The sequence below is a fragment of the Peromyscus californicus genome, unplaced genomic scaffold (genome assembly GCF_007827085.1).
Source record: "Peromyscus californicus insignis strain IS unplaced genomic scaffold, ASM782708v3 Scaffold_2__1_contigs__length_46816999, whole genome shotgun sequence".
NCBI classification, from domain to species: Eukaryota; Metazoa; Chordata; class Mammalia; order Rodentia; family Cricetidae; genus Peromyscus; species Peromyscus californicus.
Window position 1 is genome coordinate 25,264,411 of NW_026294540.1, and position 17,334 is coordinate 25,281,744.

At 50.0% G+C, this 17,334-nt stretch overlaps 1 protein-coding gene across 1 annotated transcript; it reads left to right on the forward strand.

Annotated features, from left to right (window-relative positions):
• The first annotated feature begins 1,764 nt into the window (after positions 1-1,764).
• Mettl27 (methyltransferase like 27) lies at positions 1,765-11,183 on the forward strand. The gene is made up of 6 exons (XM_052753957.1): positions 1,765-1,884; positions 2,102-2,231; positions 2,755-2,883; positions 3,437-3,572; positions 5,792-5,884; positions 10,310-11,183. The coding sequence occupies exons 2-6, from the start codon at positions 2,109-2,111 to the stop codon at positions 10,588-10,590; spliced, it is 762 nt and encodes a 253-aa protein (XP_052609917.1). The 5' UTR covers positions 1,765-1,884; positions 2,102-2,108; the 3' UTR covers positions 10,591-11,183.
• The last annotated feature ends 6,151 nt before the right edge of the window (positions 11,184-17,334 follow it).

The following is a 17,334-nucleotide window of genomic DNA, read 5'->3' on the forward strand; positions in this document are numbered from 1 at the left end:
CAGCTCGGCTTCTCTTCTGAGCTCAGGTCTGGGTTGGTATCTGACACCAGCAATCCCAGCACTCTAGGGTGGCTGAGGCAGGAGGATTTGGAGACCTGGACCAGCCTGGACCACAGAGTAAGACCTTGTCTCAAAAACAGAACAAAACAAATTGACCTCCTTACCACATTGGACTCTTTGATGCAAATATCACAGAAACCTCAAATTTAACATTCTAGAATTATCCATGTCCTCTTCCAACCACGCCTGCCTCACTCCTTGGTTTCCTGCTTAGAATGGCCTCGCCTGAAGCAACCTGAGTTTGAGCAGAAATTCATGACCTTGAGCTTCTGATTCTTCTGCCCCCACCTCTCAAGTGCATCACCACACCCAGATTTTTTGGTTTGGTTTGGTTTTGGTTTTTTTGTTTTGTTTTTTGTTTTTCCGAGACAGGGTTTCTCTGTGTAGTTTTGGTACCTGTCCTGGATCTCACTCTGTAGCCCAGGCTGGCCTCGAACTCTCAGAGATCCACCTGCCTCTGCCTCCTGAGCACTGGGATTAAAGGCGTGCACCACCACTGCCCGGCTTCACCACACCCAGTTTTATGTGTTGCTGGGGATTGAACCCAGAGTTGTGTGCCTGTGGGACAAATACCAACTGAGCTACAGCCCCAGGTTCCTGGTTAAAATTGTTCTGTCCAGTAAGATAGCCAGTACCCAAGACAGATATTTAAATTATAAATACTGCTAGGCATAGTGGTGTACACCTTTAATCCCAGCACTCGGGAGGCAGAGGCAGGCGGATCTCTGTGAGTTCCAGGCCAGCCTGGTCTACAGAGAGAGTTCCAAGACAGCCAGAGCTACACAGAGAAACACTGTCTCAAAAAAAAAAACACCAAAAAAATTTTTTAAGTTAAAATTCAGTTTTTCCCATGAGCTAAACAATTTAGCATTCTCAATATCGATGTGTGGCTATGTCACCTCTGATGAACAGTGCAAGTTATGAAATACTTCCTAAAAAAAAAAAATAATTTAAATTAACTAATTAAAATAAAAAGCTTTCAAAGCCTGGGGCTATAGCTCAGTTGATAGAGTGCTTGTCTAGCATACACTAAGCCCTGAGTTCCGTGCCCAAAACTACATAAATCAGGTACCTGTCATCTCAGCCCTTGGGAGGTAGGGGGCAGGAGGATGTGAGATTCAGGGCCATCCTCGGCTACATAGAAAGTTTAAAACCAACTTGAGCTGCATGAAACTATAAAAAAATTAAAAACTGGGACCAGTGAAAGAGACTCAGCAGGTAAAGGCACCCAAGCCTGACAATCCCATCCCCGGAACCTACGCGGTGGAAGGAGAGATGAGACCCGCCACGCACAATCCCCAAATAAGTAAATACTTTATTTTTTAAAAACGCTGGAGCTGGAGCGGCGGCACAGGTACTCCTAGTACCTGGGAGGCAGATTCCGGAGGTTCTCTGTGAGTTCCAAGTCAGCCTCGTCTACAGAAGGAATTCCAAGTCATCCAGGGATAACTTGCGAGACTTTGTCTCTAAAAAAGTTATTTATTTGTGGAAAACAAAACAAAACCAGAAACAAACCCGCCTGGGAGAGCTCGAGAACTTCCCAAGCAGGGAGGACTAGAGCCTTACGCTCATTGGCTCGTAGTAGGGGGCGGCTGTCATCCTTTTCCTTTGATTGGCTGTTTTCTCTCACGGAAACCCAATCGTCGGATGCTGGAGGCGGGGCCAGACTCTCCGCGCCGCCCCTCCTCCAGTTCCCCCGCCCATCTGCCCCGAAAGGGAGAATCCGCGCAGTGAGTTCTGAGCTTTCAGCTCCTTGGAGACCCCTGCGGTGAGGAAGACCCCACATACACACACACCGATCCAGCCCGGGGGTGACAGGCTGAGGTGCAGTCCTCATTCCCTGCGCGGGAGCACCCCATCTATCAACCCTCCCCCTACAAACAGTCCCATGGTGTGCAAGTGCGCTCCCGCCGTCTCCCGCTCAGGGTCCTGTATGTGACGTGGGAAGGCGTTGGAGCTCTGCTAACATCCTCCCCCGCCGGGTGAGGGAGGACGGGAGACTGTGGTGGACCACATCACAGGGTGAGTCTTGTCCCCACAGGAGGAGGATGAGTCGGGAGGAGGCTGGAAGGCTACCCCAGGTACTGGCCCGGATCGGGGCCTCCCACGGTATCACCGACCTAGCCTGCAAGCTCCACTTCTATGACGACTGGGCAACGGAGTACGACCAGGTGAAAGCCCGGAGGGTTCTTGATTTTTGTGGCCCAGATTGTGTTTATTAGGTGCAAAGCGAGAATAGTACCGGTGCATCCCGGGGAAGCTGGGAACTGAAAGGAGACCTGGGGAAAGAACCTTCTAGACGTGCACCTTAGCGCCCTGCCCCACTGCAGGCCCCTAAGCCACCCCCTCTGACTCTGGATTGGACGTCCCACATTTGAGCCAAGAATGACCCATCTTAATACTACAACCCAGACTGCCTGCAGGAGGCGCTACTGAGACATCGCTCAATATAGACAGATCAACTAAGAGCTGCCACGGCCGGCAGCCAGTTTCTGCCAGCTTGAGTCCCACTGGTATAGGGTCCCTTGACAGTAAAAGACACTTCAAGCCTGGGTCTTCTGTTACTGGGGTCCCAGAAGGACCCAAACTCCAACACACATCAGCTCAAACCGGCAGGCGCGTAGGCACCCGACAGAGCGAGTCCTCCGACCACAAGGGCACTAGAGGATGTTAGACTAAGTGCTCTGTCCCTAGGACGTGGCTGCTTTGAAGTACCGAGCCCCTGGCCTTGCTGTGGATTGTCTCAGTCGAGCCTTTCGTGGTCCACCCCATGGTGCCTTGATCCTGGATGTGGCCTGCGGCACTGGTCTGGTGGCTGTGGAGGTAAGACCTTCTGATATGATGATGCCCTGCCTTCTCTTCAGCACCCAGGGCCTCCAACATGCTACTGCTGAATCAACCTTCAGCCCCTGGCTAGTGAACTGTAGACAGGTGATCTACCACACATACCCCCAGCCCCTCACTGAGAGATTCTAAGCATGTACTCTATCACTAAGCCATGCCCCGGCCTTCCCTGGGGGATTCTAGGCAGGAGATCTATCCCTGAACCACACCCCAGCCCCTCCCTGGGTGGTTGTTGATGAGCTCTCTACCAATGAGCCACACCCTGGGCCCTTTAGTTTGCTTTTTATTTTGAGAGAGGGTCTCACTAAGTTGCCCAGGCTGGCCTTGAACTCAGGATTCCTCTGCCTCAGCCTCCAGAAGAGCTGGGATGGCAAGCCTGAGCCACCACACCTAGCTCCCCTCTGCTCACATCTCCTGCCGTTCCTTGACCAAGAACCCATCCTCTGTCTCTGGCTCGTTGGTCACAACTTACAAGGACCCAGCTGAGCATTGGCAGGCGATGAGCCATGACTGATGCCACCCTCTCTCCCAGCTGCAGGCTCGGGGCTTCCTCCAGGTGCAGGGGGTGGATGGAAGCCCAGAAATGCTGAAGCAGGCCCAGGCACGTGGCCTGTACCACCGCCTCAGCCTCTGCACCCTGGGCCAGGAGCCGCTGCCCAACCCTGAAGGTACTTCCTGCTCCGCTCCACTGTCACCCACAAAACCAAGACTATCCCCTCTGTCCGGCCTCCATCTTCACCTGGAGTCCTATGGGGGCCCTCCCCTCCAATCCAGAGTCGGACGTCACCTCATCTCACATACAAGGCCAGATCCTACAGGTGCCTGAGGTCCTCCTATACCTAGTGCATATATGACATCGTCTATTGATTACTTTTCTTCTTGCTGGGACAAAATACCAGACAGAAGCAATTGAATCATAAGGTCCCACCCATCCCTAAGAGCTACAGGCAGTTGCTGGGGGTGAGACAGTCATTTTTTTTAGTGGTGTAGCCACTGGTAAAGTTGCCCATGCTCCAGTTATCCCCCACCCCCCTGCGCCACACACACACACACACACACACACCCACACACACACACACACACCCCAAGCTCATGCAGGCCACCCCCAGTTAAACTCAGTGGGTCACAAGCAAAACAAGACATGAAAGTAGCAAGAGTGGCGGTGGTGGCGCACGCCTTTAGTCCCAGCACTCGGGAGGCAGAGCCAGGAGGATCTCTGTGAGTTCGAGGCCAGCCTGGTCTACAGAGTGAGTTCCAGGGCAGGCTCCAAATCTACACAGAGAAACAAAACAAAACAACAAAAAGACATGAAGCCGGGCGGTGGTGGCGCATGCCTTTAATCCCAGCACTCGGGAGGCAGAGGCAGGCGGATCTCTGTGAGTTCGAGGCCAGCCTGGACTACCAAGTGAGTCCCAGGAACGGCGCAAAGCTACACAGAGAAACCCTGTCTCGAAAAACCAAAAAAAAAAAAAAAAAAAGACATGAAATTCTTGAGAGAAGAGATGGTTCCATGGTGAAAATCACCTTCTGCTCTTGCAGAGGACCTGAATTTGGATCCCAGCACCCAAACCAGATGATTTACAGTTTCCTATAACTCCATACGATGCCTCTGGTCAACGTGAGCACCTGCACTGGTGTGCATATACCCACACAGAAACACGCATGCATACTCATATTTTAAAATAATAAAAATTGGGCTAGAGAGATGGGTCAGCCCCTGTTAAAGGCTAGGCTCACAACCAAAAATAAAATAATTGAAAAAAATCTTAAAAAAAAAAAAAAAAAAAAAGTACTCGGGAGGCAGAGCCAGGCGGATCTCTGTGAGCTCGAGGCCAGCCTGGGCTACCAAGTGAGTTCCAGGAGAGGCGCAAAGCTACACAGAGAAACCCTGTCTCGAAAAACCAAAAAAAAAAAAAAAAAAAAAGTAACTGGGCTGGGGAGATGACTCAGCAGTTAAAATCTTGTGGAGAACTCAAGTTCTGTTCCCGGCACCGACCCGCGGCAAGCAAACTCACAATGGTCCAACTCCAACTCCAAGGGATCCAGTGCCCTCTTCTGGATTCAAAGGGCATTACAGGCATGTGCACATATCCATGCACATCTGTGCATAATTAAAAATAAAAACAGCCGGGCGGTGGTGGCGCACGCCTTTAATCCCAGCACTCGGGAGGCAGAGGCAGGCGGATCTCTGTGAGTTCGAGGCCAGCCTGGGCTACCAAGTGAGTCCCAGGAAAGGCGCAAAGCTACACAGAGAAACCCTGTCTCGAAAAACCAAAAAAAAAAAAAATAAAAAAAAATAAAAAAAATAAAAACAAAGTGAGCTGGAGACAGTGCAACAGTTAAGAATGCTTGATGATTTTGCAGAGGACCTGGGTTCGATTCCCAGCACCCACACAGCAGCTCACAACTGTCTGTAACTCCAGTTCTAGGGGATATGTCTGATACCCTCTTCTGACCTCTGTGGGTGCTACATGCAGGCAAGGCACAAACATACACACAGGCAAAACACCCATACACGTAAGATTAAATTTAAATTGATTAACTGATTCAAAATAAAGTGATTTTATTTAAAAGCAAATTAAGGGAAGAAGGGTTTCATTTTGGTTCCCCACATCCTGGTGTGGAAGTCACGGCCGCAGGAACCTGAGGCCGCTGAAGTCAGGAAGCAGAGAGGTTAATGCTGGTGCTCAACTAGAGTTCTCCTTGTTCTTCCATCCAAGACCCCAGCCTTGGGATGGCGCCATTCACCCTTAGGGCAGGTCTTACCTCCTGAATTAGCTCAATCTAGAAACTCCCTCACAGACAAGCCCAGAGATTTGTCTCCCAGATCCTGTTAAGTTGGCGATCAATAGTAACGCCACGCCTCTCTACCCCACTCCACACGCAGGGACCTTTGACGCTGTGATCATGGTGGGTGCTCTCAGTGAGGGACAGGTGCCCTGCAGTGCCGTTCCTGAGCTCCTAAGAGTCACCAAGCCAGGTAAGCCACACCCCAGCCAACCCCTCCCCTGAAGCGCAGCCCTTCCTCCCCCCCCCCACCTCCACAGCACGCAGACCCTGGACTCACTCAGGCTGAGGACGGATAGGGCGTTGCATGGGGATACCCACCCCCACACAGCTTCCCAGTTCACCACCTGCCAGTCTGTGCTCCACCCTGGCTGCCACCAACAGAGGCAGGCACAGGATAAGGGCAGACAGGTAACCAGCTCACCTGCTAACCACTGGGCAGCTAGACAGAGCTCCACCCTTCTGGCCTTTGTTTCCTTTCTTAACCAAATGGTGTGGTCCCTGGGATCCCTTCCCCATCAGAGGATGACAATGACGGTTGGGTCCCCTCATGTCCCCGCGGCCTTTGCTTCTGCCCTGGGACACAGTAGAAATCAGTTCAGCTCTATCTGCCAGTGCCTTTACCGATTTGGGGACTGCCCTTACTCCATAGTCTCCCTTTCCTGGCGCAGGTCCAGGTCTGCTCATGCAAGATGACACTAGACCAGCTTAGATGAGTTCACACACTGAGGGGTGGGGTATGCGGGGCCTTCTTATGGTGCTGGAGAGGGGACTTAGGGCTTCCAGTGGGCTTCATGCCTCATAACCCTTCACTAGGCCATTCTAGGAAGAAACTCTACGGCCGAACCATGCTCCTAGCCCCCCTGAGGGATTCTTTCTACACAGGTGCTCTAACCACTGAACCACACCCCCAGCCCCTTACTGGGGGATTCTAGGCAGGTGCTCTACCACTGAGCCACACCCCCAGCCCCTCACTGGGGGATTCTAGGCAGGGGCTCTACCACTGAGCCACAGCCCCAGGCCCTCACTGGGGGATTCTAGGCAGGTATTCTATCACCGAGCCACACCTCCAGCCCCTCACTGATTCCAGAGAAGGCAGAGAGGGCTTAGCACTCTCAGAATGAAGTTGCATTTTCAAGGGTTGGGGCAGGACATTCACAGAAGGTGGGGGTAAGGAGTTGCCTGGAAGAAGTCACAAGGGAAGAGATTAGAAGATCCTGAAGAGAGGGTCTACCTGGCCTGACCTGAGGTCAGAATGAGGAAGCTGTGAGATAATAATACTTCCTCTCCCAAGCCCCAGTCCTGGAGCTAAACTTAGGCATGTCTAGGCAGGTGTTTCAGAGAGGCCAAGAAAAGCCAGGACATCTGCGGGGTCATTAGTCGTGGCATGGGTTGGGCTCAGAAGCACCGGAAATGCCTGTTGCATGAACCTAATCAAAACAGGCTCTCCTGTTCCAGCCTGAGCCCCCCACCCCCACCCCCAGCAGCACCCCAGCCTTCCTCAACCCATCTGCCAGAAACCAGCCATACTGGACACACTGCAGCTGCTCGGACGAAGTCCCTCGTCCCTACAGTCAGGGCTTTTTTGTTTTTTTAAAGACAAGGTCTCACTATGTAGCCCTGGTTGGTCTCAACCCCATAGAGATTTACCGGCCTCTCTCTGCCTCCTGAGTGCTGGATTTAAAGTTCTGTGTTGGAGTCGGGCAGTGGTGGTGCACACCTTTAATCCCAACACTCGAGAGGCAGAGCCAGGCGGATCTCTGTGAGTTTGAGGCCAGCCTGGGCTACAGAGCGAGATCCAGGAAAGGCACAAAGCTACTCAGAGAAACCCTGTCTCGAAAAACAAAACAAAAGAAAACCGAAAAAAAAAAAAGTTCTGTGTTGGGATGGAGAGATGGCTCAGGGTTACAATCACTGGCTGCTCTTGCAGAGGACCCAGGTTCTATTCCCAGCACCCTCATGACAGCTTACAACTGTGTGTAACAGTTCTAGAGAATCCAATACCCTTTCTGGTTGCCCACTACACCAGACATGCATATGGTCCACATACATGCAGGCAAACACTCATGCACATAAAATAAAAATAACAAAGTTTTTGGGTCATCACACCAAGAAAGTGAGGGTGAAAGCCTGGGTCCCAACAGCCCCAACAAATTGAGCCCAGCCACCCATCTCCATCAGACCAATTAAAACCAAGTTGCTGGGCGGTGGTAGTGCACGCTTTTAGTCCCAGCATTCAGGAGACAAAGGCAGGCAGATCTGTGAGTTTGAGACCAGCATGGTCTGCAGAGTTTCAGGACAACCAAGGATACTCAGAGAAACCCTGCCTCATAAATAAATAAATAAATAAGTAACCAAGTGATAGTGAAATAAATAAATAAATAAATAAATAAATAAATAAATAAATAAATAAATAAATAGCCAAGTGATAGTGAAAAGAGATTTATTCAATGTGGCCTCTTTCAGAAGAGGAGCAAAGAAGTCTAGTCACACACACACCAAATCCCCTTTCCTAGTCCTGACATGGAATTTAGGTTTATAAAGAGGGGGCAGGAGTTTACATAGGCGAGCAGTCCCCATGGAGATATGGTCCCGCCTATCACTGGCCCATCTTGTCTGGGCTCCAGTGTCTCCTGCAAGACTGACTGACTGACAAGTGTCAGAACGGTGTGAAGTCTCTTCAGGGACACAAGTTCCCCCTCCTGCTGGCACCAGGTTCCTGCCTTTTCCTTTTTCCTGCATGAGACTCCTGGGGAAATTTCAATTTGGGGGAAGCCATTGTTTCAATAGTCCCAGAGCCGAAGGGAGGGGCACAAGCGTCTCTTCAGCAGCCCTTCAGTCCTCCCAGGGTGATTACAAGGTCATGCTATAGCCCAGGCCAGCCCGGAAATCCCTCTGTAGCCCAGATTCAAATTCCGAGCTTTCTTGGGACTAGAGAGATGGCTCAGTGTTTAAGAGGCCCCAGGTTTGATTCCCAGCACCCACACGGTGGCTCACAACCGTCTGTGGCTCCAGTTCCAGGAGACCCAATGCCCTTTTCTGGCCTCTGTGGGCACTATACAAATGTGGTACATAGACATATATGTAGGCAAAACACCCATAAACATAAAAAAAAATTAAATAAGCCCTCTAATTTTTTTTATTTTGTTTTGTTCTTCCTGCCTGAGGCTGCTAAATGCTGGAATAATAGACCTGAGTCGCCATGCTTGGTTCATCCAGGGATTTCGCGCCCATATGCACACATATGTACTCTGTCCCGTGAAACAAAATTATCACACACACACCCATGCCTGAAAAAAACAGACACAAAGAAATGAAGGGTCTTGCCCAAGGACCAAAGCTCCTGTGTCTTCCTACTGTCCGCTTAGACCCAAGCTTGTCTTTAATGGGGCTGGGTTAGCAGCCAGCATGTAACTCCCTGACCCTACCAAGGAAAGGACACCTGGGCATTAGGGGGTTGCACAGGAACCTGACCCAGTACTACAGACCTGTCATCTCAACTACTAAGGATACTGAGGCAGCAGACTCTCAAAGTCCAGGCCTGCCTGTGCTACACACTGATTCCTAAGACAGCCTGGGCAACGTAGCAAGATCCTGTCTCAAAAGCAAACATTAAAAGAACTATAGTTGGGCAGAGGGGGTATACACCTTTAGTCCCAGCACTTGGGAGGCAGAGGCAGGGGGATCTCAGAGTGTGAAGCCAGCCTAGTCTATGAAGCAAGTTCCAGGACAGAGCCAGGGTTACACAGAGAAACCTTGTCTTGAAAAACCAATAAGTAGATAGATAGGTAGATAGATAGATAGATAGATAGATAGATAGATAGATAGATAATAGATGGATGGATGGATGGATGGACAGACAGACAGATAGATAGAACTGGGGATATAGTTCAACAATAGAGTGTTCACCTAGAAACCCCCATGACAGTTAGGGGACTTTGTTCAATGGACGAGCACAGTAGGAGAGCCCCTGCCTAGAATCCCCCAGTGAGGGGCTGGGGTGTGGTCCAGTGGTAGAGCCCCTGCCTAGAATCCCCCAGTGAGGGGCTGGGGTGTGGCTCAGTGGTAGAGCCCCTGCCTAGAATCCCCCAGTGAGGGGCTGGGGTGTGGCTCAGTGGTAGAGCCCCTGCCTAGAATCCCCCAGTGAGGGGCTGGGGTGTGGCTCAGTGGTAGAGCCCCTGTCTAGAATCCCCCAGTGAGGGGCTGGGGTGTGGCTCAGTGGTAGGGCACCTGCCTAGAATCCCCCAGTGAGGGGCTCGGGTGTGGCTCAGTGGTAGAGCCCCTGCCTAGAATCCCACAGTGAGGGCTGGGGTGTGGCTCAGTGGTAGAGCCCCTGCCTAGAATCCCCCAGTTAGAGGCTGGAGGCCTGGTTCGGCTGTAATGTCTTTTTGAGCATGTTTGAGGCCCATGATTTCATCTGCAGTGCCGGGAAAAAAATTTTTTTTTTAAATGAGGGCCATGGGAAACCATCAAGTTGAAGAAACTCAAGGGGATTGCTGGGAGAATCAACTTTAAGCCCCAAACCCTGGAGGTGGGAAGCTGGCCTGGAACTGAAGTCTTGAGCAGAGACTCCCCTATATTCATCCAGCTCCCCTGCTCCTCCCCCACCCCTCCCCAGGTGGACTCGTATGTCTGACTACCAGGAACAACCCATCCAACCTTCCCTACAAGGAGGCGCTGGAAGCAACCTTGGACTCCCTGGAGCAGGCTGGAGCGTGGGAACGTCTGGTGGCCCAGCCTGTGGAGCGCTGGGAACTGGCGACCTCAGAACAGGAGACAGGGCTGGGCACTGGCACCAACGACGGCTTCATCTCTGGCATCATCTACCTTTACCGAAAGCAGGAGAGAGCCCAGGGTGAGGAAGGGAGGCCCAGCATCCAGGCCCCAGTTGACCACTGATCCCTATGTGTGGTCCTAGCCTGGCCCGTCTTCTCTGCTCTGCCCCATAAAAATGGGTCCATCTGCCTGGCAGTGGTGGCGCATGCCTTTAATCTCAGCACTCGGGACGGAGAGCCAGGCGGATCTCTGCGAGTTCGAGGCCAGCCTGGTCTACAGAGTGAGTTCCAGGACAGGCACCAAAACTGCACAGAGAAACCCTGTCTCGAAAAAACAAAACAAAAAAAATAGGTCCATCTTGTTGGGAGGTCCTGCTGGTTGGAGGTTGCATTCTGCCAATGAATGGCCTGGCAGCTTTCTCCAAGCTTGGCAACATGAAGGACCCCCCCGACACACACACCAGCAGGGGCTTCCTGCTCCCTACCTAACCTTATCCGGAGGATATCTCTAGGCCTGGATGCCTGATTTATCTTGATGATCCTTGACATAGGTTCCCCGCAAACACTGTTTCCCAGAATCCCACATGATAATGAGGTTAATGCCGTTGTGATAGGGCCCTGCTTCCACTAATTCATCTATATGACAGGAGCATGCCACTAAATCGCATTCCCATTTATTTCCTATACTCTGGAATAAAGTTGAGTTATTTCACTGAAGTCATATCCCAGAGGGCTAGCTCTGATGTATCCACAGCTGTCCGAACCCTGTTACCCCCTCTTCTGCTCCCTCCACCCTCATAGACTGGTGGCCAACGATCCCTTAGGAGGAAGGAGAGCCAAACCTCTTCCCAAACCTGCCCCTTGGGAATGCTTTGCTAGGTAAATCCCAGAGGACTGAAAAGACCCCTCTAGTTTCTTTGGACCCAGAATTCAGGGACACGGGGCTGGAGCAAGCCCTGTGGGTAAGAGCGCTGGTTCTACAAAGCCTGAGAAACTGAACCGACATCCTCAGCATCCACATAAATATCATGAGTTACGCTGGGTGGTGGTGGTGCACACCTTTAATCCCAGCACTCGGGAGGCAGAGCCAGCCAGATCTCTGTGAGTTCGAGGCCAGCCTGGTCTACAGAGCAAGATCCAGGACAGGCACCAAAAACTACACAGAGAAATCCTGTCTCAGGGGAAAAAAAAAAAATCATGAGTTACAGGCTACCTGCAAGTATCACCACCCCTGGGGTAGGAAAATGGGTGGACCCAAAACGGTCAGCTTTCACCTCATTGAGAGATCCTGCCTCAAAGTAATAAGGCCGAGAGCAGAGATGGACAGAGAGGAAGACATCTAACACCTTGCTTCTAGCCTCCGCATGCCTGCGCATGTGCGGGTGCACCCCCACACTCAGGTGTAAGAGCTATACACATACCAGATACGGAAAAGTAAAGGGAACGGAGACCACTGTCTACTGTCACACGACCCAGTTCCCTTCCAACCCCCAGCAGTGTGGCAGTCCTTGAAGCAATGAGTTTGCCAAAGCTACTGAATCAGGACCAGCAAGGTGGCTCAGCGGGTAAAGCCACACACTTGCCACCAAGCCTGATGACCTGAGCTGGATCCCCAGGACCCACGTGACAAATGAAGAGAAATGACCCCAACAAGTTGTCCTCTGCCCTCTACATATTTACTGTAGCACTCACACAGGTACTCATGCTTTACACACACACACACACACACACACACACGTAAATAAAGAAATAGATAAATATCAAGGTGTTGGTTTAACCAGCCATCCCATGTGTGTTTGTAGCTCTTGGGTGGCAGGTGTAAGAGGATCATGAGTTAAAGGCCAACCTGGGCTACAGAGTGAGAAGACTTTGTCTCCCAAACATAAAATAAGGGGGCCAGAGAATTTGCCCAGCAGTTAAGATCACTCATTGTTCCGGGTGTGGTGGCACATGCCTTTAGTCCCAGCACTCAGGAGGTAAAGGCAGGAGGATCTCTGAGATGGAGGCCAGCCTGATCTACAGAGTTTCAGGACAGCCAGGGCTACACAGAGAAAGAAACCTTGTCTCAAAAAGCAAACAAGAGCCGGGCAGTGGTGGCTCAAGCCTTTAACCCCAGCCCTCAGGAAGCAGAGGCAGGTGGATCTCTGTGAGTTTGAGGCCAGGCTGGGCTACAGAGTGAGTTCCAGGATAAGCACAAAGCTACACAGAGAAACCCTGTCTCAAAAAAAAAAAAAAAAAAAAGCTCTTGTTACTCTCGAAGAGGACCCGGTTCAATTCCCAGCACCCACGTTGCAGCTCACAACTCTAACTCCAGTCCCAGGGGCTCTAATGGCTTCACACACATGATGCACAGACATACATGCAGGCAAGACACTTATACACATAAAGTATTTTTGAAAATGAAAACAAAACAAAGTTTTAACATAATAAACGTTACAGAATATTTGTGTACAGTGTGGAGCTGTGTCTTTGCCAAGGCACCTTCTGATTGGTTTAATAAAGAGCAGAACGGCGAATAACTAGGCAGGAAGAGGTTAGGTGGGACTTCCAGGGGCAGAGAGGACTCTGGGAAAAAGAAAGGTGGAATCTCCAGCCAGACACAGAGGAAGCAGGATGGGCAGGATGGAGACGCCAGGGAGGCACTGAAGAGGTTGACATACAATACAGAGTAGAGGTAACTGAGCTATGTGGAAGAATGTGAACTAATAAAAGCAGGTTAATTTAAGTTATAAGAGCTAGTGGGACAAGCCTAAACCAATGTCCAAGCTTTCATAATTAATAATAAGCCTCCGTGTCGTTATTTGTGAGCTGGCGGCCCAAATAAAAGTCGGACTAAGCCGGGCGGTGGTGGCACACGCCTTTAATCCCAGCACTCAGGAGGCAGAGCCAGGCGGATCTCTGTGAGTTCGAGGCCAGCCTGGACTACCCAGTGAGTTCCAGGAAAAGGCGCAAAGCTACACAGAGAAACCCTGTCTCGAAAAACCAAAAAAAAAAAAAAAAAAAAAAAAGTCGGACTAGAAACAAACGCAATGAATTTTAAGAGATGTTATTTTAAAACCTCAACTCAAGTTAGATATGGCAGTGCATATCTGGAATCCAGCACTCAAGTAGAAACAGGAGGATCAGGAGTTCAAGGCCAGTCTCGATTACATAGGGAGTTCAAAACCAGCCTAGGCTTCATGTTTCTCAAAGAAACAAAACACAGGGTTGACAAATTGGCTCAGAAGGTACAAGCACTTACTTTGAAGCTTCGCAACCTGAGTCCAATCCACAGGACCCACACTGTGAGAGAGAAATCCAGTGCCACAAGTTTGACCTCTGACCTCCATGCATGTGTTATGGAGAACATACATTCACATATGCACACACACAATAAATAAGTAAATAAATGGAATGAACATTTTTTAAAAACAAATGGCAGGGTTGGTTAGATGGGTCAGTAGGTAAAGGCCCTTGCTCGGCTTGGCTGGTGACTTTGATTCCCCAGGACCCACATAAAGCCGGCAAGAGAGACCTGATCCCACAATGTCGTCCTGTGACCTCCACACACATGCTGTTGGACTGGCACCCACATACACATGTACACACAAGAATTACAATAATAATTTCAGGGACTGGAGAAACGGCTCTGTGATTAAGAGTGTCTCCAGATCTCCTAGAGGACCAGAGTTCCCAGCACCCACATGGGGTGGCTCACAACTGCCTGTAACTCCAGCCCCAGGGGATCTGACACCTCTGGCCTCCTAGCAAGCACCTGCAATCACACGTGCGTGCACACACACACACACACACACACACACACACACACACACATATATACAGAGACATAATTAAAAAATAATAAAACAACTGTGGGCAGTGATGGCGCACCGCTTTAATCCCAGCCCTTGGGAGGCAGAGGCAGGTGGATCTCTGTTGAGTTTGAGGCCAGCCTGGGCTACAGAGTAAAAAATAAATAAATAATGCAAAAAAATAAATTGAAAAACCAGGCCGGGAAGATGGTGGAGCCTGTAAGGTACTTGCTACGCAGGTGTGAAGAGTGCAGGTCCCCGGCATTCAGTTTTTTGAGGTAGTCATGGTGGCACGCGTTTGTGTGACCTCAGGGCCAGGGTTGCAGAGACAGGAGAATCCCTGAAGCTCACTAGCCCGCCAGTCTAACCAATCAGTGAGCTCCAGGTTCAGTAAGAGACCCTGTCTCAAAAAAAAAATAAGGTGGAGAGTGAGCAAGGAAACATGATATGTTCATACCTACGTACACACACACACACACACAGAGACTGTCTCAAACGTGCCTCCATAAAAGGAATTTCAAGGTATTTATGAGACAGAAACAGGCTCAGAGGGTAACTTGAGTTCAATCTCCAGGACTCACTTGACAGGAGAGAACCAGCTCCAGCAAGTTGTCCTCTGACCTCCACAACACACACACACACACACACACACACACACACACACACACACACACACACACACACACACACACACACACAGCAACAATAGAAAATAAATAAATGTTAAAAAAAAAAATTAAAGACAAAGAAATAGAGTGGTGATATAATTTATGGGAGAAGGATGACCAGAGAAGCCTTGTCAGAAAATTGTGGTTTAGCCTGATCTGAGATTGTAGTCTGGGGCCCCAGGATGTCAAAATAACTTTCATTGGACACTTGTTCAGCCCCCAAGCAAAGAACTTGGTGGTTTCAACCAGTTTGAGCTAGGCAAGGCTACATCCAAACCCGGACAGAATAGAGCAAAGTAAACAATTGTCATGCCCCTCCTCACCCCACAATGGTATCTGTGGTTAAGCTGACAGGGGGCGGATTTGGCTTCCCTGAGTCACACGAGAAACTAGTGCAGGAAAATAAGTATTTTAGGCCTGCCTGGAACAAAGAGCTATGCCTAGGTTCGCCTGGTTGTACAGACCCCAGATACCTGAGAAGCTGAGGCAGAGGGGTACAAAGTTCAAGTCTTGCCTGGGCTACATCGTGCAATCTAAGTCAACCTGATCCATTAGGTGACAATCTATTTCAAAAAGTAAAAAAAGGTCTAGAGGGGCTGGAGAAACGACTTTGTGGTTAAGAACACTGCCAGTCCTTCCAGAGGATGTTCTTCCAGAGGACCTGGGTTCAATTCTCAGCACCTACATGGCAGCTCACAACTGCCTATAACTCCAAGTCCAGGGGACCCGACAAAACACCAATACATAGCTGGGCGGTGGTGGCTCATGCCTCTAATCCTAGCACTCAGGAGGCAGAGGCAAGCAAATCTCTGAGTTCAAGGCCAACCTGATCTACAGAGTGAGTTCAAGGACAGCCAGGGCTACACAGAGAAACCGTGTCTTGAAAAACCCAAAAAGAAAAAAGAAAGGGGGGAAAAAAGACACCAATGTATATAAAATAAAAATAAATAAACTTTAAAAAAGGTGTAGAGATGTAGAGCACTTGCTAGAATCCCCCAATGAGGGGCCAATGGTATGGTTCAGCAGTGGTACAATTGCCTAGAAACCCTGGAGTCTATCTCCAGCACAGGGTGGGGGAACTAGACAAGCGAAAAAAAGCTTAATTTTTTTCATTTTTTTTTAACATTTATATATTTCTTTATGATATATGTGTGTGTATGAATGTGTTCATGTGTCACGCTATACATGCTTAACGGAGGGCAGAGGACAACTTGCAGAACCATATGGGCTCTGGAATTGAGGTCGTCTGACTTGGCAGCAAGCACATGACCTGTAGAGCCATCTCACAGGCCCAAGAAAGGAGAGGATGTAACAGCTCTCTTGTTATAAACTGTAGGCCTAGTGGGCCTTTAACTTGCTGAGGCCTAGCAGGACCCCAAAGCCCTGATTCTCCAGCTGTCACTGCTGGAACATCTGGGATTACTTTCCAGGCCCGGTGTGCCTGCACCCCTTCATTATGGGAAGTGCTGGTGCTTGAACCCAGAACCTCTGATATGCTAGGCTAACCCTCTACCCAGGAAGTTACATCTCTGCTTTTGGGGGAGAGTTGTCCTTTGTTTGTTTTGTTTTGCTGGTTGCGTTTTTTTGTTGTTGTTGGTTTGTTGGTTGATTTTTAAACAGGGTCTCACTATGTAGCCTTAGCAGGGCCCAGAGCTCTCTATACAGACCCAGGTTGGCTTCAAACTCACAGAGATCTGCCTGCCTCTGCCTTGAGTGCTGGGATTATGGTGTTCAACACCACACTTGGCCACCTAATTTTTAAATGTTTAACCAGGAGGAGGGTTAAGTGGCTCAACAGTAGAGCCCTTGCCTAACATGGGGGGGGGGCCTGGATTTGATCCCAAATACTACAGAGGGGGGAAAAATTAACTGTGGAAGGGAAATGGAACAGCTGTAGTCTGTTACAGAGTCTCGGGTAGCCCAGGCTGGCCTCAAACTGGCTATGTAACGAAGGATGGTCTTGAACTCGTGACCCTCCCACCTCTACCTCCTGAGTGCTGGGATTCTACCACAAGCCACCACACCTGACTTTAAAACACTTTGAGGCCGGGTGGTGGCGGCGCACACCTTTAATCCCAGCACTCGGGAGGCAGAGCCAGGTGGATCTTTGTGAGTTCGAGGCCAGCCTGGTCTACAGAGCGAGATCCAGGAAAGACGCAAAGCTACACAGAGAAACTCTGTCTGGAAAAACCAAAAAAAAAAAAAAAAACACTTTGATAATTTCATTATGAGAACTTGAGAACTTGGTTATACCCACGGTTACAAGAAGTAACAGACTCAGCCAGTAAAAGCACCTGCTGTGCAAGCCTGGTGACATGGATTCCACCCCCAAACCCACGTGAAAATGGAGAGAGCTGCCGTCTCCCCAAAGTTGTCCTGTGACCTCAGATGGGGCTCCAAGCCACACTT

Bases quoted from the DNA above. Each gene is read 5' to 3' on its own strand.
- Mettl27 (XM_052753957.1), top strand. From the start codon at position 2,109: ATGAGTCGGGAGGAGGCTGGAAGGCTACCCCAGGTACTGGCCCGGATC. The intron at 2,232-2,754 runs GTGAAAGCCCGG...CTCTGTCCCTAG, and splicing joins GGGCAACGGAGTACGACCAG to GACGTGGCTGCTTTGAAGTA. The intron at 3,573-5,791 runs GTACTTCCTGCT...CTCCACACGCAG, and splicing joins GCCGCTGCCCAACCCTGAAG to GGACCTTTGACGCTGTGATC.